Source organism: Camponotus vicinus, unplaced genomic scaffold (genome assembly GCF_025532165.1).
Source record: "Camponotus vicinus isolate PSW18456_S1 unplaced genomic scaffold, iyCamVici1.0 SCAF_10, whole genome shotgun sequence".
Taxonomy (NCBI): domain Eukaryota; kingdom Metazoa; phylum Arthropoda; class Insecta; order Hymenoptera; family Formicidae; genus Camponotus; species Camponotus vicinus.
In genome coordinates this window covers 6,732,927-6,758,147 of record NW_028141946.1, presented here as the reverse complement: position 1 = coordinate 6,758,147, position 25,221 = coordinate 6,732,927, and the positions used below count along the sequence as shown (strand labels likewise).

Here is a 25,221-nt window from a genome sequence, read left to right as displayed (position 1 = left end):
CATCGTATATAATCGTTGGATTGATAACTGGATGACTCATTATTATTATTATATAGGGTGTCAGGGCAATCTCTTCCCAAAAGAAGCTCTTGTAGCTTACCTCGATTCAAAACACTATAATAAAGTATTTTTTCATTGAGTACTTTTCGAGTTATGAGGCTTGAAATAATCTCTTAATTTTACATAAACCATAAAATATCTAGTAAAATATTCATTTTTCGATTATCTTACCTTAATACTTTTATGTACAAAATAATGAGAGGAATCAATTGGTGTAAAGAAAACACATAATTGTTTCGAAGAAAAAATATGTAATTTGCAATTAACAATTACATATTTTTTTTCGAAACAATTATGTATTTTCTTTACATCAATTAATTCCTCTCATTATTTTGTACATAAAAATATTAATGTAAGATAATAAAAAAATATTTTAGATATTTTATGGTTTGTGTAAAAATTAAGAAATTATTTCAAGCCTCACAACTCGAAAAATGCTCGATAAAAAAATACTTTATTATAGTGTTTTGAAAAGCTCTCGAGGTAAGCTACAAGAGCCTTTTTTGGGAAGAGATTGCTCTGATACCTTGTACAATTAGATATTCAGCATAGAATGTGCAAGGCTTTATATGACGTGTCTCTGAAAACATGCAGAGGGTAACTATACACAGTCCCAACTGCGTCACGAGACTAGTCGCATTATTGACTGCGGTATTAGCTATGCGCGCGAGCGACGCGGGCCGTTACTATCATCACGATCGTTTATTATAGAGCGATACGTTCTCTGAAAATGTGCGCTAACCCAATTACTCGTTCACGAGCGGCATTTTGCCCCGTTCGGCCGATAATTTCGTTTACGTTCGCAAATTGCGACGCCGGCCGGCCGGCCATCCGGCGAGTTGAGGGCGAGCGGGGCGTCGCGACGCCGTCGGTGCTTTGCATTTCATCGATCCACGTCGCTGTGTCAGGGGCAGATCCGCGACATGGCGCGCCATTATGTACGGAAGCGATTCGGTAACCCCCGGCGTACACAGGTTTACCCTGTGGTAGGAACGGTAAACTCGCCGAGCCTCAGGATAACGACTGGGGACTCAAATTTCAAGCTATGCCCTAGATAAAATTCGATGAATAATTGCATCTCATTTTTGCTCGTCGTTATACGATCGAACATATAGATATTCCTCAGGAGATTCTTGCAAAGTTCGCGTATCCTGTTTACATGGCTAAACAGCCGATACAGATTTCGGTGATTGTATCTAAATGCAAATTTATCGGTATTTGCGTCTTTAAGACGAGACGTTTCTTAGAAATCCGATTATTTTAAAAATACAAGTTTTTGAAAATTGATTGCATACGGTAATAATAAAATATATTGTTTGTATGAACAGGTATACGTATTCATGTATTGTTCTCAAATGGAATAACATTCGAATATATAATATTTCGTTACATCTACCAAATGATGTAAAATAATATATAATAACATCATTAATATAATCTTCATTTCTCTATAATATTTTAATAAAATAAAAAAATCTATTCTTAAAAAATATTTTTATTTTTTATTTCTAAATAAAATTAAATATAATCATTTAAATATAAAGATATAATAAATATAAATATAAAGATATAATAAATATTTATTGATTAAATATGATATTATTATTATAATAATTCTTTAACTATCATAATTTTACTTACTTCTACATGTTTGAGAAAAAACACAGATAACTATATAATCATATATATGAATCATATGAATCATTGTATCGAGTTCATCTTGACACGAGAGAGACTAAAAGAGGCTATCACGGTATCCCTAACACTGGTCGCGAGGATGAGTATGTGATTTTAGTCGTGAGCTGTTAGCGGTGGCTTTGTGTTTCGGTAGATCGACACGTTGCAATAGCACTTTCAGAGCACGGTATGATCATCATCCAGATTGCAGTGGCCGGCTTATCGATTAGCCGAACATGATGTGTCTGGTATATTCCGAATTGGTCGCCGGTGATATTCGCATCCTGTGGTTTACGTTCGCTTTTACGGGAAATGAAAGGAGAGTGGGATCAAGCAGCTGCCGTAACCTTGAATATTTGTGGGATAAATTGCTCGATAAAAAATGATCTTTATTGCTTTTTTATGGTTTAGAAGTTGCTTTTTTCCTTTAGATGCAGTTTTATACTTTAGATATTAAAATATTCTAATATCTTGAACGTTATGTCACAAATAATATATGTCCATTACTTGTCAAAATCTAAATTTTCCAGTAGCAGTTTATATAAAATTTAACAACCGTTTAATTATATTTTTTTTCTCAAAGTAACCACTATCTCCTGCATATCATGGTTAATCTAAATAAAATTAACCCTTATATTTTGAAATTTTAAATAATAATAAAAAATTAATAATTTTAAATAAAATTTTAAATAATAATAAAAAATTAATAATAAATAATTACTGTAATGTTGCTTCTTTCCCAAAGATTTTCAAAGTTTCTGAGGCGATTCTACATGAATATTTCTCAACAGATCAAAAAAGTCACATATTACTTCTGTGTTTTAGCAATCAGTTTTTTTAAAATATATTTTTCTTCAAGAATTTAAAGTATAGAAAATAAAAAAAATTCAAGTTGAAGCAACATCTTCTCTGAAAATCGTGATTACAAAAAGTAAAATACGTCATTGTAGTCACATATCCGTTTACACAACATGCGACATGGAAGATTCAATTAAAATAACATCCTGTTGCTCGAAATATCAATATTCCTCATCAGTGCGTCTCTCTCTCTCTTTCTCTCGAAAAAGCGACTTTCCGTTCGAAATGGTTTCCTCGTTAGCGGAAATTACTTGGCGATATCAGCGACAGAATCTCCTGGGATGTGTGCGGTCGGCGTCGCGGCTTGCTCAACACCACCTCAGAGCCGCACATTTAGGGGGTTGGCGACGTTGCACTAACTGTAATACGGGCTAACTATTCCCACGAGGAAACGCGCGTTAAGCTGCGTATACAAACTTTCACATAGCTTAGTTCCGAAATATAATGGAACAATAATAAGATATGAAAACTACACAATATTCGATAATTGATATACATATCTCATATTTTTGGCGAGAGAAATTTCTTGTCAAAAATTGAAACAACTGTCCTTTATGAAAAGTATCGAGAATAATCCTTGAACTACGAATATGTAAAAGAAGAACAAGGAAAAGTCAAATTTTAAACGTATTAATAAATCACTCATCATTTATTCACAAGTTCTTCTTGCACAAGTTTATCTTGCACAAATCAAACAAATCTTTTTGGAATAGAATCTTGGTTAGAGATATAACTGTCGAGATATTTAATGATAAACTTTTGAAATATTTAGATGAATTTGAAAAAAAAAAAGAAATTTCTGCACCAATTTATTTCAAGAATTTATGTACGAAAAAAAAATTTGAGAAAATATTACGTACATAAAAGAGATATATGCACAAATTTTATATTGAAAAAGAGATTGAAACGAAAAGAAATGATTGTTGAACTATAATATATATCGACCGTTTTCAACATCTCGAATGCAAAAGAAAACTCGATGCATAAACAACGGCGTTTGATTTCATCACGGGACGTTCACCTCGCAGAAGCAAGCTTGCACCCAAGTTAGAGAGATTCCGCTGAATAAACAGAATCTCCTTGTTATCTCCCGGTTATTAGCGAGACGGCGGCGGCCAGTCGCTCCACAAAGCTTCCTTCCAATCTCCGGTATCGAATTTTTCCTCGATGTAAAAAGTCGAAAAGCCACTTTTCATTGAGGAAGAGGGAAGCCATACGCGCCAAAGGAACGAGAAAAATATCACGAGAGTATAGAGTTGTGCGTAAAGTCGCGCAATTACTGACATAAGAGGGAACGAAATGAGAAGATGGTTTCTTCATGCATTTTACGAAAAAATTATTATTAAAATGAATCTTTTTACAATATTCATTATAAATCAAGCTTATTGAAATATAATGAAACGACTTGAAAGAATACAACATGTAAAATACAATATATAAAAAAAGTTATGAATAAAATATATATACATTAATAATTAAAATAATATTGCCTTAAATGTAATATTCTTTCATAGTGTTATTAACTTGAGAAATATTAAATATTAGATTTTCAAAAATATCCATATAATTTTACAAAATAAGGCAAAGAAATTCTGAGGCTTCGAGATGGAATCCATCCATATCTTAATCATTATATAAATAGAGGAAAAGATGTTGTTTTGCAAATATTTATATTGTCATAGTTAAAAGAATCTATGTGTAATGCACCTGTCAAAGTTTATTATAATGTATATCCGTTGCATTAACTTATTTGTTTTTCTCTCATGCAAGTAAACGAGAACTAAAAGGCCAATAAACGCCCAGGCGACTCTAAATTTCCGGGCACGCGCCGAAGCATTTGACATTCAACTTTCACGCCGCTTGAACACCTAATTAACTGCTGCACTATTCAGTGGTTTATTATTTTATTAAGCGCCGCATGCGCACCTGCCAAGCGCATTAATTAGCGGTCGCGCTCTTAATCTCTTCACTTTTCGCATGATTTAGTTTATAAGTACATTCAATTGTACTCGCTGCTATTGTACGTTCATTATTTTTATATAAAGCAATTTTCGTTAGTAATTTTTAAATATGTAAATAAGAGAGCGTAATAATTTTTTGTACCTTGAAATTATTGAACAGTTCTGGGAATCAGAAGCTCTAATTTTTATTAGTTTCTGCTCAGATATATTTCTAGTCTCAAAGAAAACTATAATTTTTTTAGAAGTGAAGCTATAAACCTTGATATAATTTATCGTAAAAGCTACTAAAATAAAGTTTATCATATAATATTTGTTATATCCTATTTTTTATATAAATAATAAATAATACTATTTATTCTAGTCTGCATGAAAAGTAATGGTAAAAGCTTCCATTTAAAATACTTTTTTCAAGAAATAAAAAAGGAAATTTTAAATTTTATTATATTTTTCTTGTTTTCACATATTCGAATTTTTCTCAATATTTTAAATTATTTTTTAAAATATTATTATAAAAACACTTCAGAAAAAGATTTTAATTCAATCTGTGCAATTCAATGATGTACTAGATTTAGCTATTTTGTTTTCAAATATATATTCCATTATTATTGTTTTCAAAATACGTTATAATATCCAAACGCAGATGGAAATTAAACACTGCTATATTAAAGAGAAAATATAATTTCGTAGCATTGGAATAAAAATGAATATTCTTCGTGGAAGGTAAATAGAATGGAATTCATCGATCTGGTCAATTTTATTTCATACGATTTTGGCATTAGGTTAAATAAACATGAGAAACAATAGCATTTGATTGAGAACCATGTGCAAATATCGAGATTAATTACAGTTATACAAAATCGAGAATATTTTAATTAAAGTTATTATTCTATCGTCATGTTACGCGGATTATTTTTTGTCTCAGAACTTATATGGTACATATCACGATTTAAGGAATTGAACGACTTGAAAATATAAAAATCTTACTTTAAGGTATTTACAGGTTCGAAAAATTGGAGATTGGAAGATTTAAACTCCAAAAGCTTCAGAAAAATTCAGAAAGCTTCGAAAAATTCAAGAATTTGAAACTTTAAAGCTTCTAAGACTAAAATATTTCCTTTATGATTTGTGGATCTCCATATATTTCAAGACTGTAAGATCCAAAACTTCAAAGGTAATTTAATTTTTTTCTTCTCGATCAATATAATCCAAAGTTATTAAATTCCTCGTTTAATTGATATAATTTTTGATTAATTAATTTCTTGTATTATAAAATATTTCTTCACCCGAATAATTCCTATAATTACGCTGAGAGCGGCTTGTAATTGTATATTACGCAATTCCTCTATAATTAAATCTACCAACCATTTAAACATGTCGTTAAAATTTACGAAACTGTCAGGTTCACGCGCGAAGAGAGTTTTGCCTGCGTATTTCAATATTATCCTATTTTAAATAATCTCAGCGACAGCGAGTGCATATCATCTCGAGGAGCAACGTAGCTCCGGAATAGACTAACGATTAATTCAATTCCTGCCGAGTTGTGTGTGCCGCGCCGGGTGAAATTAATTTTCTAAAATTAAAACTCATCTCGCAGATGCCTGACAAGCTAGTGGCGATTTTCTCTGATGCGCGCGCGGTTTTAATATTCACTTACTCACCGTCCGTGACAAGGGGTCAAAGCACGGCGCAAAGCGTGGGCGTGTGTTCACGATCGTTACACGCCCTACGATCATCCATAATCGTCATCTCGAGGGTTCCCAAACTTCGTAGCACCTCGAGAGCGTCGTAAACAATTTAATTCGCAATTAAGTCAAATTTTAAACAGCACTAAAATTTCTAAGATAATAATGTACATGATAAAGAAATCAGCTGAAAGAAATCATCTCTTATAATTTACCTTCAACTGACAACTCTATACATTTTGGAGTCTCGAAATATATTTTTAAAATATTTTTTTCTTTGTCACCGTCTGTTTCTGAATAATTTGGGAATCACTGAACTATGCGGTGCGCTCACTGCGAACGATATGTACGAGGCACACCCTTGCACACAGAAAGACACAGAGGCACGTGGTACGGTAGTGGTTATCGGCACCCGCTCGACGAACGGGTGCTTCGCTCGAGCGGGCCGCGTTATTAAATCAAGCAACCCTCTTGTCGCAACCCCTCGGTCGACCGTGCGGAATTGCGAGCGAATCATCCTTCTCGGAACCTTTACCTCCGCGCGTACAACGTCCTATTTTTAATATCTCAATAATCGCCGGCAAGCCATTCCAACCTTGATTTCGTCGGCAATATTTTGCAAGGAGATTCTGTCTTTCCCAGGAAATATGTAGTACCACGTCGTGCAAGCGCGCAGAGATCGATTCCTCGTTTCATTTTTTATTCATTACTTTGAAACACGAGACACTCAGACAGAATATTACGTTCCACTTATTGTAATACTGAGTGCCGTAGAATTGGCAGAAAATATACAATCGTTATTCGATATGAAACGATATTTGTTATTCAGGCACTTCAATAATTTTCGTGCTATTGAAATATATAGGCTATCGAATTATGAAGGGCTTTTCGTGAATTCGTAAGCTTTGGCGGCAAAACTAAATAATATAACATTACTCGTTCTATTCAGAGAAAATTAATTTCGAAATACAAATTTTAAGCTGCAATTTATTTATTAAAATTAAATATTTAAAAAATTATCGAATATTTAAAACTTGTTGATTCTTCTCGATATTTTCACTAAATGATAAAATAATAAAGTGTATTTAGTCAAACAGTAATGAATGTATAAAATTGTATTGGCTTGCCTGAGAATATAAAAGACCGAAACACACAAGAGAGATAATCCACTTGAATTATTCATCGTGAATTTAAACATGAAAAACTCTTTGTTCTCTATATATATATATATAATCAAAAGAATATATTTGAATATCCTTTAAACAACTATATATCATAACCATCTATTATAATTTAAATAATTATACTTCGGAGTGTTTCTTCCCTCTCATAAATTCTTTAAATAACTAATTCCCCAACTTGAATGCTGTAAAAACTACATCATATTAATCGAAGAATCTGTGAAGATGAAGGAAAATGCGAGAGGCACTTGTAAGATGCGGGATATCATACAAGTTATTACAACTTGAGAGTCCTGAATTACGCTGAGAACTTTCAACCTGTGTTAATTCGGTATCATACCTACGTGGCACATTCTCGCGAATTAACTGTCAAGCAACGCGGGCAACATTCCTCGGTATTCCGAAGGGAGAAATTTCTTCGTTAATGTATCCGCGATGTGTAACCACTTCATCGACTGACTCGCAGCGCAGGATCGCGGCGTCGATCGATAGCGTCTTATTTTTAGTCCGGACGCGTCGCGCCGGAACCGTTTCGTGCTTGTCGCGGTGATGCTTTCCTCCGATCTGGCTTTCACGGGGACGATGAGACCGGACAGGACAGGGACGGAATGTTGCGCGGGATTATTAAAAAACGTGTGCGGAATGCGACGGAAGCAACCACCGAGAAACGGAAGCTTCCGGCGCGCTCGTTGAATTGACACGAATTTCTTACACCTCGCGTCAAGACCGACCCCACAATCGTGGCTGGTCACCGCCCGCCCGTAAAATCGATAATCCTCCTCTCGTAGCAAGCTGCGGGGAGACTAATAAATTGACCCGCAGAGCGGGAACAGAGCTGATGTCTCGTTTCTCTGGGCCTTTAAAATATCTTTCTCGTCCTGACAATATATAAGATTACTTATTCACGTATACATTTATAACTTTATTCGCTCATCGATCGACAGAAACATGTATAGTTGTTCGACGTCGAAATTATTCAACAAAGTTATTTAAAAATAACTAATCGCCATGGCTTCGAATATAATAGAGGTTGAATAAATTTTTTTATTACATATTTTAGTCTTTTTTATATATATTTATTGTTTATTTTTCTTATATATTTATTATATTTTATTATATTTTTATTATATATTTATTTAACATCATATAATATGGATAATTTTCATAGATAAATTTTAATTAATTTTAATTAATTTTAATTAGTTTTATAGTTAAAAAACATGTACGAAGAATATTAAAATAATTTATATCCTTCATAATATCGAATGATTTTTTAGAGAAATCGTTCTTGAATCGGTTTCATTTTTGAAAAAAATTTTTTTTTAAGATTCAAGAGAAATGTTTAAGCACGTGTCACATTTATAACGTTTAGTATATCGCTAGAAGATCCGGATTGCAGATTCTCGTAGACTTTAAAGTCGAAACATGAATGTATTTTTCAGGAGCCACTGATACGGTTACCGGTGAGATTCGAGGATTTACGCGAGTTCACCGTAAATGATGCAGGCGAGCGGTAATAATCTAATAGCGATATATCTGTGTGTCGCAGACAGAGCCGAATCACGTACGGACGAAATCCCCGCTCAGACATAAGCTGACGTCAAAGGGCTCTCGTCTATTTTTTAACCTTTAGAGAACGGCCTTTTCTCTCCGGCTGCTGCTCGCGCGGATTTTCTTGCCGCGCTTTCTTCCACCGTTACTTTCCTCTCGGATCGTGCAACACAGGGGTCTCTATCGCGGACTTCGATTTTTCCGACGACAACCGAAAAGAGAAAGAGAAAGAGAAGAAAAAAAAGCAGAAAAGAAGAAACGCGCGGGCGACCCACTTCCTCGAAGAATACGCCTCGGCGAGGTCAAACACCTCGTCGTGGTTGCACCGCGTACACTTCGAGATTTCCGCGACCGGTAATCACCGCGGTTATGAACTCTGCGGTAGTCGGTGATCTTCTAGAAACGACAATAATCCTTTTCCGTCGGAGCAGTATTTAAATATAAAAGTAGGAAGGGGAAAAAATTATTCATATGTCAATTATTCATATTTCAATTTCCTACAGCACAGATTTTCATGTCGCGAGATTATATTATAAAATAGAATCGCGTCTATACTTATGTCGAGATTAAATTGCTATTGAAGAATTAAAAGGTTTACCTTATCGAGCTAAGCATTTTGTTCGCGGAAAGAATGACAGTGATAAAATAGCAGTATATTTCTAGTTCAGATCGAATATAATTCAATTTATCAGAGAGATACGAATCCGTACCCTCATTTATTTTACACCATTTAATGGCAGAAGGGAGAAGTATAATTTCGATTATTTGGAAATTTTTTTAGAGATAACTAAATTTCTCTTTTTCTTTATTTAATTTTTTTTCTTTTTTAGTTTTCTCTAACTTTTTAAAAACACTTTAAATATAAATTAAACTTTTGTATAAAAAACTGTTACATAAAAATTTATTTCAAATTATACGTAGAAAGATTTTCCTTCAAAAAACAAATATTTAAAGATTTCTGGTAATAGAACAATATATATGTAAAATTCACAAGAAACATACATCTTAAAATTTAAATACATATATATGAATAGTAGATCTTTAAATATAAATAGTAGTGCTAAGAAAGACATAAAAGTTATAAAACATACAGCAACTTGAATCTCCAAAGATATATCTGAAGAAATAATATTATTCATTTATTAAAATTATATGCTCGAAAATATGAATTTCCAGAACACTTCCACGTTTTTTACTGCGATCTAAGCGTTTCTAAAAAGCTCAATGATACTATTATTACACTGTATTACTACGTTTACACAGCGCTGTTGGCAGAGTTAAGTGTAGGTGTGCCGATCATCGATGACCCTCGTGACGTGTTAACAGGCGTTGCCACGCGCGCGTTTTCCTCATGACGTAACGGACAACATAAAAGTCGACTTCGATGATCTATCTCAAAGAATACTGATACAGCAGAAAAGGAGTCCAGCTAGACGAAGATCATGACACGAATTTACAATATGATGCAATTGCTGTAATTTATCACCGCAAACCACACCTACTGCGCACTTTTGCATTGCATTGACATACATGCGTTTCGCGAGCGAGTTTTATATATTAGTTTAATTTCACATCAAATCTTTTAACTGTATTATATATTAACATTTTAGATAGAGATGTCGATATAGTTTTGAAAAATATGATGATGCAGTATGATACAAAGAATTTTCTTTCATCACGAGCAAATTGCAATTTACAATTATAATTTTCCTATAACTTTGCATATTTTTAATTACTTGCGGCAGAAATATTTTTAATTACTTGATACACATGCAATTTTCTATGGAAAATGACTTTCACATATATCTACATGCAATGTCGATTGTACATACACGTGCTGTTTGTCTCGATAAACTATGGAAACAGTCGCTTATAATTTCATCTATCATAGTGTGTTGTGCTCTAGTTATTTATCGATCATAACAAGTTTAATATTCGTATGTTTCATGCTTTATCAGACAAATTGTAATTGTTGACTGTAATTGTGATTGTAAATAATTAAAAAATAGGATTGTTTACTGAAGAATCATCGCAATTGTATTCATCTTCTCTGTCCAGAAATTATATGTTATTCCATTATTAAATAATTAGCATAATGATGTTTATACATATTATAATATTGCAATTAGAAAAGACTATTAATTAATATCAGGGGAGACTATTAATGCTGGATTATAATAATTGTAATAATTAAAAATTTAACCTAACATAAATAATTCAAGGTAGATCAAATAACATCAAGATAAAGAGAAGCCATTCTTACTCGAGATGGTATCTTCTTCTCTAAGACATAATTTGCCACGTTAGTCTCGCAATGAATTATAAAGACGTGGTATGCGATAATTACAGTAAGATTGCTTCGTTGCACAATAATGCGACGAGGGAAAAGGAGACAATCGTATGTCATCCCTGCTCTTTCGCAACTTTGAACCCGCAACATGCCAATTGCAACTGTCGAAAGGAAGGAAGTGCACGATTTTCTTTGTCGTTCGACCTTTGACGAGAAAGACAAAGGAAGAAAAATACCGACAATTTGCGATATATGCAGAGTCCTACGCGTAAAAAAAAATACACGAAACGTCGTCTTATATATAAGTTTAGGTAAATTTCAATAAAAAACTTCTACATATTTTTATTATGTAATCGGTTATTTGATAAAACTATAAAACACTACAATGCGACGAAAAGAATGGTGCTATTTTTCATAGCGCCAGCGGTGGTAAGATTAACGTGCGCGATTTTCGCCCAGTGAGCAACACGAATAGCTCTCATTAACATGATTCTTCGGTAAACAATAGCCGCGACACCGTGAAAATCTGCGATTATGCGATGTTTTATATAAGATATTATCTAAGTGGATTTGCTTAATGCATTTACGACAAATCTGACCGCCGAGAAAGCCTTACAGAGCTTCCGAGGCATGCAATATTCTGATGCACATGTAACAAATATCGAAAGGAGACAAATATTGTAAAAGAGAGAGAGAAGAACAGGAAAATATAATATACATAAAAACAGGAAATGACAGAAAATATAATTCCTCCCAAAAATTAAAAAAAAAATAAAGCTATAAACAGTGATGATAGAAAAAGGGGAAAAAAATATAGAAAATAGTAAAAAGGTTATATAAAAATAGAAATACCAACAGTAAAAATTATATAAAATGGCGTAAAGAAATTAGAAAGAAAAGTATAAAAGATAGGGGAGCAGAAAGGAGGTGAAAGTAATTACTTACAACATAACATAGTATTTAGTTTCATGAATAAATTATAGTTCTCTTCGTATAGTTTAAGGAAATTAGCATATAACAGCACTTGTTACTCTCGAGTATAATCAGGTTGAAAGGAGCAAGACGTGATACGTAAATTATTCAATAGGCACTAAACCAATTAATACAATTAAATTCAATTCGATACTGAGAATATCGTTAAGTACTATAGTGTGACCTATATTTTGTATCATTTTTTCAATTTCGTTTAACACTTTTAATTTTGCGACTAGATTTCAAATCACGATCAGCCTACATTTATCAAAAATATCAAGAAAAGATTCGAATATCTGGTACGATTTAATATAAAATCGAATGAAAAATAAAAAAGGTATCACAAAAAATCGTCCACAGACACGATATCAATTCTTAAAGATTCGATAGAAAATTAAATCTCACCACGTATAATTGGGTCAATCTGAAAGAACCGAAACTGATAGTTCGATATAAAAACGTCGAATTAACTTTTTCAATATGGTCTTATAAAAAAATAGCTATCGATAAATTAATAAATAATTACTTAAAAAAAGTAATATAAAATAAGATATAAAGAAGACAATCAATAAAAATAAACGAGATTTTCTTAAATCTTTGTCTGCTTCGTGAGCTTTCCCTAGAATAGCCGAGACTCCTCTCAACGAATAAAGAGAGACCAAATTGGCTTTTACGCGTCTCAGGTTCTAATCAATCCGAGAGTCCATCTCTCGGTGGGGCAATATCGATTGGACTCTTTTAAATAAAAGATACGCCATCATTCCTACTTAAAGAACTGGCTCATCGGCCGGCGTGGCCGTTCCAACGATTTATTAAAGCAGCTTCGTTAATAGTCTTAAAGAATTAACCGGCGACAGCTAACCAGGTTGCACTTGCAGTCTGCGAATGCTGCTTAAGCCGACAGGACTACGGACGGGAGACGTTAAGGGGGTTAAGCAAACTTTGTCGGGCAGATAACGGTGATGCACGCTCGTCGACGTGCATTACGGCATGCGCGGATGCACTTTGAAATCCACTTAAAAGCGCGCACCGAAATCAGGCGAAAGTATCTCGGCATCCGTTTAGGGATTCGACAAAGTTGCGCGACGAAGATCGCGGAATCGGCTGCGACCCAGTCATATTTATCATTGCCGACTGATGTCACGACTCTATGCATCATCCTTTCACCGTGCCTTTGGATGCACCGTTGCATCTTTCGCATTTACGAATTGCATGTTCCGCGACTTCGCTAACGCCTTCTTGCCTTCTTGCATTCTGGACATTTTTGTCACGATCGATAAAGTCACAAAAGTTCGCGAAATGTATTTTATTCCTGCATTCTTTATTGTGCGATGGTATTTTTATTCAGTTCAAATAAAGTTAAAAAACTCTAGGAAAATAGATGAAATATATATATTTATTCAAGCGATTAATATCATAAAAATGCCTATATTAATAATCTTTCATAATTTCATGTATTAAAGTTTAAATAATATTAAATCAAAAAATTTAAATAGTCATATTAAATATTTTAATATATTTTTTATATAATATAATATATAGAATATATTGAAAGAATATGCATACGCCACGAATACTTGTTAAAGAAATCCATTCTGAAAATCATTTTCTCACACGATGTGAACTCCAATATCTCTCATTTTCTCGATGTATGATATAAAGAAACACGCCCATAAATTTTCTATGTGCATAAACTCGGAAAATTACCGTTCATACGCAATATGTTTCTTGTTAGCGAGAGTCTAGCATATGTCTACGCGTCAGATATGCTAAGAAAATCTCGATATTAAAAGAGGAAACCTTTTCTCGATGATCGTAATGTCAATTTCGCATTCAATCTTCCTTTCGATTTTTAGATGTTACAAAAGAGAAAATATCTCGTTTAACAAAATGACGGAAATGCGTCGCTTCACCTAGCGGTAAATGATTCTCTCCAACTGCGAAATATATATTTTTTTCCATAATCTGATTCGCGCGCGATTAATCACAATTGCACGCGCAGCGGATTCGATCAAAGAGAAAACGTCGACGTTATTAAAGTGCTATTTCAGTCGGTTTCAGGAATTCGTTGCGGCATGCTTAATACGGATTTGTCGTTTCCCTTTGGCGATGGTGCACGTTTGTAACGCGCGGGAATTACGTCGCTACATACCTACGTACGGATGCGCGAAGATCCGTGAACGTTTGCTTCGCGGATTATGTTCGGCGATTGCGAGTAGTTTCGCGCTTTCTCGCGCGAATAATGTGGGACAACAGGAGTGACGCTTTGAAATTTAAATCGCCGATGGCGAATGATAAAACTGCATATATCTCGCCCGATATATCCTGCAGAAATAGTCGACACGACAAAAAGATCAACTACGCGACAAACACGTATTTATTAATCAATTCCAATGCACGCGCCGCGGGCTATTAATTCTTGAAACATTTTAACGAGACATTGTTTCTATAGTAATTTCCCAAGGAATACAATCTCAATATTTATAAAATCTTGCTTTCCGATAAATTATAGTACCTTCGGTAAATTGTAGTTTACGTTTTATCAAAGTTTAAAAATGTAAAGAAATTTTAAAAATACAAATTGTACTTAAATATCAATTAGAATTTATTAATATAACATTTATTGTTTTTTTTAATTGAGCTTTCTCTGTCTGTTTCTAGTTTAATCGCATATCATATAATTTATAAAAAATACTTTGTATTATAAATTTAATATATTTCACAGCTCTACAGCCATATTTTTCCACAACATTCGTTTAATTTTACGCTGTAAAGTGGATTATTTAATTTTTAATCCTGAAGTACATTATGACGATAATTTAGACTAATATTATGCATATCAAATTTCGATTTTGGGAAAAGATTACTTCAAAGGTGAATAATTACAGCTTTCACTATACATTTATTAATTAATCGATCGTGCAATGAATAGGCAGAATAGATAAATAAGATAAATAGCTTCACTCTCTCTTTTTCGCGCGATTTCGGGAGACTATGTTACGTTAGTTCATATGAGTTAGTTATTATTAGATTTGCGTCCAATTAGCGAGAAAATCTCCCATAGTACAAATCACATCATGCCGCGATGCATTGCGAATAATTAATAAATCGAGAGCACAATCACTACGCCGATGAATAAATTATGGCGCAATCAGTGCCGATTCCCCCCGATTCGCTCTATCCATTCTTTAGCTACTTCCGCAACTGCAGACTTGTCGATATTTTATATTGGATATAGTAAAAAATCAATAGTAAAAGAACACCTCGCAAAATTAACGCTTTTCTCGCCGACGATAATTTTCAGCCTCGGAATAAAATCGCATGTCGAGATAAATTATGCGCCGTAGAATACCGAGTCGAAATAAATTACATGTATGTGTGTAGAATGAATCACGCGAAAACAGCCAGGTGTACATATCTCTTTCCTTCGACTGAATAAAAAAATTACACGGAAAGAATTAAGTGACTTGATAAAATTTAATTTTATAACTCTTCTTATAATTATTTACATAATTACAAAAATCAACTGCATTTTCTTACAAAATGTTGCATAATCTTCTTTAATCCTTCGTATATTTCATCTTATTTATAAGAGTTTTAATATTAGAAAAAAAAATATTTCAAAATAGAAGAAAATATGTTATATTCAATAATTTCAAGAAATCTGCATAAATAATTAAAAGCGAACAAAAATTAATAGTGCATTCTCAATACATATTTCATGTGTGTACATAATAAAAATAATTTTTTTATATCGTATAAGAAATTAAGAGGGAAACATTAAAAATGAAAACAAACTTGACGATTTTGCTCTAAAATTGAAATGATTCGAAGCGAAAAAGCGTTCAATTTATAATTGAGTTTGCACGTGTTATATTGAATGCATTTCATCTGTCACATGACATACCATAGTATCGCAGACGGATTAAACGCATATTTTTCCTGTATACAAATTTCATCATCCGTACATTTACATCTCACATCTCGTTTTTTCGTTTTTGTCGATAGAAAGTAAACGTTTTAGTCATTTACGTGAATTTTTTCCGCCGTCAGTTCTCATTGTTTTTTTTCCCCTCCATTATATAGTGTGCAGCTGAAAAGCTGTCAAAAGCGGTTGCGAGGTATGTTTTAAAAAGCGCATGCTTGCGGATATTTTCGGCAAATTTTATCCTTTCGGATTTTCTTTTAATTTCATGCGTTAATAATCATTTATATGTTAATTCTACTTGACATAAAAAAGATGGAAATATTCGCGAGAAAACATTTTTCGTCGAAAAAAGAGGTCACTAAAAATTTAGAGAATGTAAAAATTTAAAGCCATTTCTACTATTCTCAAAACATTTATGTGCACTGTACAGTAAAAATAAGTGAAAAAAAGTTTTGTACTTTCTCTAAATAAATAAAATATCATTTAGAAAACGAATTTTTTTCTATTTATTTTTTATTTATTTAGATTTTTATTTATTTAGTATTTAAAAATTTAACATGGACGCCACACAAACGTTAATTGTACTTTTAATTATTTAGCTTTTTAAATACTAATGTATTCATTTTATCATTTTAAATCAAGCCATATGGCTTGAATCGATAAAACAACGATTTTAAATAAAATCTTTCCTTTGAAAGAATTAAATGCAGCCCAACCAACATCATTATCGTTGAGTCCCAGAAAATCACGCGTAATTTTATTTTAACCGTGTGTGTGATAAAAAATAGTTTCTATCGCGTTTAATTACCCATCTGGGCGAAAGACAGTTTCGTCAACGTAATTACAGTATAAACGCGGACACACTATGACTTTCGTTTACTCTCTGCAAAATGCGGAGAAATTACCATAAAATTATTATCGAGTACTGTCATTTTCGTAAGGCAGATCTCCCTATGAAATAAATTGCTTATACTTTAAATTCTGATACTAATATTTAATATTAATTTGTTATATTTCAAATATATTGTAAAATATATTGTAAAAAAATATATTGTAAATCGAATCAATTTTATACTCATAAAGGAATTTCACAATATTATACACGATCTCGTATTCAATGATTTTGAGAATGATCCGAGGTATTTTCTCCTAGTTGATCCAAATTAAGGGAGAAACAAGATTTCTGACACAGCGTACTTTGTAGCGTAGAATTACACATGCAATTAAACGCTAAATGTTGTGAGAATGGATTTAGAATAAGAGAAAATGAATTCAAGTGTAATATTACATTGAATTTTGACAGAATTATATGAATTACTGCTGTAATGATATATGAACAAATGTTTGCATGCGTCCTGTTATATTATACGATTAATACGAAGCAAATTGGATATTACATTAATTTGTGCATACAAAACACATACGAAAAGAATTCGATTAGTTTGAAAAAGTAGATTACGTTATACGAACCAAATGAAATATGAGACTATTAAACTAGAAGTAGATAATGTCACACATGAAATAAATACAATGTGTAATTAAATTATGCCATAATAAATTTATTTCAACCAGCAAAAGAAAAAATTAGCTACGAGATAATCGGTTTAATAATTTGTTAATATCTCTGTATTGTATTTCGCGTAATATGAATTAAAAAATTTATAACGCAGTCATCAATATTCTTGTTTCGCCCATCGAGAATAATTTAAATTAATACATATGCGTTAATACGTATTGCATTCACGTGCATAATGCACGATTAATTCTTTTGTTGAAATAGAATAATTAAAAAATTGTAACAGTGACTTTATCTCAAAATGTCTTAATTAAAAATATATTTTTAAAATAATTAATGCTATAAAATGGTAAAAAGATTATTTAGATCGTGAGATTGTTGAAAAAGACATAAAGAAATTAATATTAATATTATAATTTCCATTTTATAAAATCGCTTTCTTTGTAACATAAATTAAATTTTCTTTTCGTGTAGGTTACTCCGAAATTACTAGAAGACGACACTAAAATGCTAATTATATGTGGCATGTGAGGTTCATCCGGAATGCACTTTCTTGAAAAACCCTCTTTACATAGTATGAGATAAGTTATTTAGGTATACGTATGGGAACAGAGTACACCATAATTCTGAACTGTGCTATTAACTTAACATTACAGGGAATTATTTATCATTACATACGCGTAAGAAATATGTCTAGCTTAAAATTTATCCTAATTATTACTCGATTAAAAAGAATTTTATCACTCAAATATATCAGTCCAATGATATTGAGACATTTTTATCTGATGAAATATAAAATAACTTTCATTTTATTAATTAAATTGATAATTTAGAACAGAGAAACTCAGAAGAATTTCTTCTACAATGTAAAAAAAATTATGATTGTGTATCCATCGAGGGAAAAACTGTACGGCACAGAATTGAAAAATATCCAATAAATGTTTTTGGATGTGCAAACGCGCCTTTTCTTATAGGTATTCCTTTTAGAATAAAAAATATATACGATACAGCATATGCCTCAATACAAGTTGCATGCGTGCATGCGTGACTGCGTGCGTGAAACGGGCGTGACACCTCAAGACACAAGGTATATTAATGCAATGACGATCTTGATTGATTTAAATGACGCTTTTAAATAGCCAGAGTAGATTTAAATGGCAACGCGAATACCGGAAAAAATTGACAGTCGTTAAACACACCTGGTGTAATAAAGCCGAGAAAATGTATTTTCGTAATTAAACAAAAAAAATTATCGATATCGATTCCAGCTATATGAACGGAATATTATTAGAGAGTCTCGTATAACAGAATCCTAAATTTTCATAATGTCATTAATGTCATTGAAACACCCACAATATTCAATAATATAACAAACACTAAATTTCTGTATTAATATCGGCTTACGAATCGGTTTCTGCTGATAATTGTTTATGTATAACAAAGTCTAAATTTTCGCAGATTTTAGTTAATATTATTTATATCACTATCGAATGTTTCATATTAAATTATAAGCTAATATTATTGAAATTTCTGCGTTGAATTCTATATGATGCGATAAACTTCAAATTTTCGTGGGCAGAGATTAATATCAGCTTTGAAACGCCTCCGTTAATTTATAATATAACAAATATTAAATTCTCTAATGAGAGGTAATATTACTAAAATAATGTTGAAAGTACAAAATTATACGCGAGTCAATAAATCTAAATTTTTGTAAAGTTAATTAATGTTATTAATATCCTACTCTATCAAAAATACTGTGTATTAGATTACATATGTTTCCTTAAATTGAATCAGAGAAAATGTCACTGATTAAAACAGTGACAGGATTTCACCGAAAATCAGTGAATATTTATTGATTTTTAACGAAAATACTTTGCGTCTCTATTTTATGTTCCATTAATTATAATAATAAGATTTTGCTGAAAAATCAGATAATCCTATATATCTGCAAGACATAACGTTTAAAGCCTTTTCTATATATTTATTTTAGATTGTTATTTTTTTGAGAGAAAAATCTCTATATATATTTGTAATAAAACACGTATAATTAATATTCAAATTTAAAATTATATATATATATATATATATATATATTACTCTTAAAATATGACAAAATCACAAAAAATAAAGAATCTTAATCAAATTAAATAAAATATTTCAACAAAATATATTGCTATAAAAAATCATCTCATATATAATATTATATATAGTATAATATATAAGATATATTTTAGTATATCATTAATTGAAATATAACTATTTTTTAATGAGATATTACTATAATACGGTATTATATTTAATTAAGATTATCAGTAACAATTCACTGCTTTTTAGTGATAATATATTGTTTCAAATTAAGAAAAAAGTATTTAAGATAAAAGTATATAAATATACATTTTTATCAGTTAAAAAATTCCTATATTTTTTTAAGGCACGGCTCTATTATACAAGGGACAATTAACGCATATTCACTAATGTAGTCGATAGCTGTACCATCGCTGATCATTTTCGAATTACAAACGATCGATTAATGCGATAGCGATATAGTATCGGGATATGTAAATTGTTTACACTGTTACTTTATCGTTTATGTTTTGATGTTTTATTATAGAAGTGGTTGCTTTCAAAACTGCATTATTGTTACATAATGCATTGTTAATTATTAACGTGACTAATGGAACAATATTAATAGAGATGCATTGTTACGCTGGATGATTCTAATAAAATTACAGAGAGAAAAAAAGAATTAAAACGCTATATAAATAATATGAAAGAGTCAAATTTTTCCGAGGAAAAAAATCAGTGAATGCAAAAATGTACAAGTACGTTGAAAGTAACAGTGTTACATGTAATATGCGGCTGCGATAAAATGGGGAAACTAATTTAGATTACTTAGCCTAGAAATGTCCTTATCTAGAATACTTTTTGATTATACTTGCAGAACATTTTAATTCTCAATTACACAGCGTGTCGTACTTATGCAACGAGCGAAATATATAAAAAGCCGCGTTTTTTTAACGAGATCTGACATTTACGCGATGTCTTTCTCATAAAACACATGCTATTTCTACAAAAGAAACGCATACTGACGTTTTTTTTTTTGCGATAGAAACTCGTGGCATTTCTCCCATCCTCGAATAAATCGCTCTTAAGTAAAAAATATAGCCGTGCTACGGAGAATCAAATCGATCGGTATCGGGGATTACCTCGAATCGCCTCTTTACTACCCACAGTTTCTCACTCGTATTAAATACCTACACACGCGAAATATATCGCGGGCGTGTTAAATATCCCAGCGGAATGATACGTATATGCATCGAACATCGCGCGCGTCTGTCATTTGCGTCATCGAGTGCCGGTCTCGAAAAATTACGCGACTTGCGATGGTATTTGAAATGATTTTCAATGATGATGATAGAAAATAAATCAATAATTGGAAAATAAATCGCTCGATCAGACTGTCGATACACATGCTTTCAAATATACGTCATGCTTTTAACGCTATTTACCTTAGTTGCTATAAATAATTACGATCGATCATTTCCAACAGTAAATATATTCGCATTTTAACGTTGTTAAAAAACACTCGCGATTTATAATATTGATAAATACCAATTACCTCATACATGTAACGCTAAAATTAGACTAAATATTTGCGAATAAAGATATTTATATTTATATTATAAAATTTGCGAATAAAGATATTGTTATAAGACGATAATTTAACGTTAGGTCTGTTTTAGCCAGATATAAATGATAGATGTATGAGCGAAGAAAGTGTGCCACATCGTAACATTTAACACCACAAATCGGAGTCTCGCGAGACAGGGTTTCCGATTTAAAAAGCAGGCTCGTGTCGCGGCGCGATAGCAATCGCTGCATGCGGCGTCACGGTCATTGATCGGACGTCGTTTGACAGCCGCCATGGCCGGAATCGCGTAGCGGAGCATATCGGCACGTAATTTCGAAGAAAGAAAGGAAGGAAAAAGAGCGAAAAGTTGACGGCACACACTACATCGATCGCGCGACGCAGGGCGCCTCGCTGCGCCTGACATTTGCCTGGCTCGAGGGTGAAAGCGGCGCGCGCTCGCACACTTGTCGTCGTCCGCTCAAAACGGAGAACAAGTGGCGAGAGAGAGAGAGAGAGAGAGCGAGAAGGCGCGAGAGCGAGGAGGAGAAACAATGGGACTTTTAATTCTTACCTGCACCCGGCAGACCGACAGGACGCCGAGCAGTGCGGCCAGCGCCAGCATCCCTTTCATCTCTTCTTCCTCTTCCCGGCCCGCCTACAGTCCCACGTCCTCGTTGAGAATGCCCCAAGATACTCGGCGAATTTTCCGCAAAATCCCGCGGAGGATCCCTCTCCCTGTCACCTCTCTTCCCTGCGACGAAGGATGATTTGCCGTGAACGATATCGAGAGAAACGGGACGGGACGGACGATACGGTTTTATGCGACGCACGATATTCACCCGTCGTAGATCACGGAGAGCGCAGCGAACTACTACTGTCCGCCGCTGTGGCTGGGTGGGTCGCTCGCTCGCCGCGAAAGCAAGATGGCGGTGCGCGTCGGCGGCGGCGGCGGTTAACCCGGCCGGCCAATCGCGTCGCGCCGTTCGCTCGGCGGCGCGTGCGCATGCGCGCCGCGGCCAGTCGATAACGTGGCGGGAACGCCGCGGGTTCAAACGACCCGTGTCGCGCGCGCCGTCCGGAATCGCGCAATTTTCCCGATTGGATTAACTGATTAACACCCGTTGACTGCCGGATTCCGATTGACTCTATTAAAATGTAATTTGATATGTCCGACGTTACGATAAATAAATATGTTTCCTAGATGTATACTTGATTTCGATTGCTCGATATAAGTTATGCGATACCTTATTTAATTCGTTACTGAATGATGGACAGCTTCTTTGAAAACGAATTCATAAAATGTAATAATGAAATAAAAAGAAATTTTATAGCAGATATTAATTTAATTATTGAGAAAAATATTTGCGATAAGATATGATATCGATGTATCGTTTTTGAATAATCGGGTGACGCTTAATTATATCAACTTGCTATCATTGTTTTTCAATAAAACTAATAAATGTCTGAATATTCCTAATTGAAAAATTCAATTTCGTGGAAAGATATTCCCGAGAGGATATATGAAGTATATTCATTATACAATTGTACTCTTCGATTTCTTCCTTCTTTATTTTGATGGAATTATTTTTTCAGATTATATCCTCTCCTTTTCTTTTATATAATTTCATATTTTTTTACTATAATAGGAAAAATATTGAAAATTGATATTGGAAATTGGAGATGAATTCGTTCATGTGCATATACAGAATTAATTGTAAATTCTAATTTCCAACAAATTTTCAATTCGCGCGTCGATATCTATGATTTATTGGAACTTTGACATTCATTACGTGACGTAGTACGTCCTGTTTATCGTTGCAATAAATCGCATTCGATGTTCAAGTAGCGCAATGATGCGTGCATTTAATGAATTTATTTGTGGTTCTAAATTACAGAGGCGCAAGAGAGGCTGCAATTGTTATTACTAGAATTGCGAAAATCTCTGAAATCGTGAGTCTGCACACGGGTAAAATATCCCAAATAAAATTATTACAACTTTGTTTCCTGCGTAATTAAAGCGTTTCCCGGAATAATGTTGTTATCTGTGCTATATATCATTCTTTGCCAAACTCTAAAGAAATTAATAGAACCATTTGTTTCACGGAATATTCAATTGGCTACATAATATTTAAGTGGTTAAATTGTATCCAGTAACATTAACGAATTATTTATACATCTCGATATAAACAATTTAGATATCCGCTACATCTTCGAACTATAAAACTGATCTCTATAAATAAAAAGCTCCTTCTCAATTAACTGCATTGATTTCCTTACAAAATGAAACGTAATATTTTAATTGCTTAAAAACGCGTGATCGTTTGTTCGCCTTGATTAATGCTGCATAATTCATTCCGAGCGAAACTCTGTGATTTCTACGTAATTCAAGAAACGAGCGCGCGTCGATCGTAAAAATGCGAGGTGCGACTCCTTTTGCTAATTAAAGAAGCTCTCCACCTTTGTGCCGGAGGAAGACGAAAGACCGTCCAATCGATGACGGAGTTCGCTGCAGTAAATTGATCTTCCAAACCTACGCAAGAAATCGAGGCGAAGACTTCGAGAAGAAGACGAGGAGGGTATCTTGAAAGACGAGACGCGAGGAAGAGAGAGAAGGAAAGGGATGAGGAGGAAAGGAGCGAGGGTGAGAGGGGAGGGAGACAGCGGGATAGGGTGCGTCAAGAGGGTTGCAGCGGAGCGGAAGTTGAAATGTCTGCATCAATGACAAAATCAACAACCTGTAGATACGAATACGACTGTCGCTATCACGGCGGCAATAAGGTAAGAAGAAAGAAATCATGTTATTGCTCTATGGAGCACCATTAGAGGAGAGTAACAACAACGATGATGACGAGAGGTTCATGTGCAAATATTCCTATGCGAGATCCCGGGATCACGTGTACAAGGGTGACATTCGCTTGTAGGAGTCAGGTGTTGTTTTGTTCGACAAGTCGTTTCTACGACGAGCACCTCGGTTCTTAACATAACTTCGTAAATTCCTCTCTTTTACATGTCGCTCGCGTTCATTATTAATTCTCTTTAGAATGCTCCAAAGTTAATTGGTAAAGGTAATAAAAGGAGAGAGAAATTCTTCCTTTAGAAAAATGATTAATGATGTATTTTAATGGTTTCTAAATTAAAACGATTACAAGTAGAAACTTTGGCCAGTTAAGGAAAGAGAGTTGATAACGAAATCTTATTCTTTTAGGTTTTATTTTCAATTTTATCTTGCCGCTTAGTTATCGAAGTATGTAATTTTGCGAGAAAAAAGATGACAGATGTAATAATTACATTAAATTCTGACAAGAATTTTAAATTTATTCTATACATGTCTATAATATAGAACAACAATTTTCCAATCTTTTTGGGTATCAGTCATATTTTTCAATGCATATAGGAAATATTTTCTAACAGAGAATATTTGACATTTTTTAAACAAATATTACTATTACTTATTTATAATTATTAAATGATAAAGACATCTCTGATTGTTTTTAGTCCATACGTAAATAAAACTGCCAAATATTTTTTATTAGAAGACATTTTATTTTCCCTGCCCTCTTTTATATGTACCCTATATAATACAGTAATTTTGGAACACAGCCTTAGAAAATGACAAAAAATCATCAATTAAAGACAAGTCACCAATTACTTGATTCAAATTATATTACCAGACTTTCGCTGCAAATAAATCTTGAAAGGTTCTCGGAAATGGCAAATTACAATAATGGCTCTTCCATTAATTTAATCTAAAATATAATTTAACTTACCGCGCGTACGGTCTTGTATAGCGGCTTTGAACATTAACTAAAAATGCATATTTTGTTGAAAGGTGATTTTTAAAAAATATAAGCCCAGATTTTTCATAATTTACTTTGCAGGCTAAAAATAACGTCCACTCGTCAGATAGAAAT

General features: G+C 33.2%; 1 protein-coding gene across 3 annotated transcripts in view; it reads right to left on the bottom strand.

Annotated features, from left to right (window-relative positions):
- The window catches only part of Appl (amyloid-beta-like protein), a 43,006-nt gene extending 20,801 nt beyond the window's left edge, over positions 1–22,205 (bottom strand). The window contains exon 1 of one of the 3 annotated variants that reach the window (XM_083079294.1): positions 21,882–22,205. In XM_083079294.1, the coding sequence (XP_082935420.1) occupies positions 21,882–21,941 (60 nt within the window). In that variant the 5' untranslated portion in view covers positions 21,942–22,205. The remainder of the gene's footprint in view (positions 1–21,881) is intronic. The other 2 variants (XM_083079293.1, XM_083079292.1) reach the window with 2 other exon arrangements.
- Between the last annotated feature and the right edge of the window lie 3,016 nt (positions 22,206–25,221).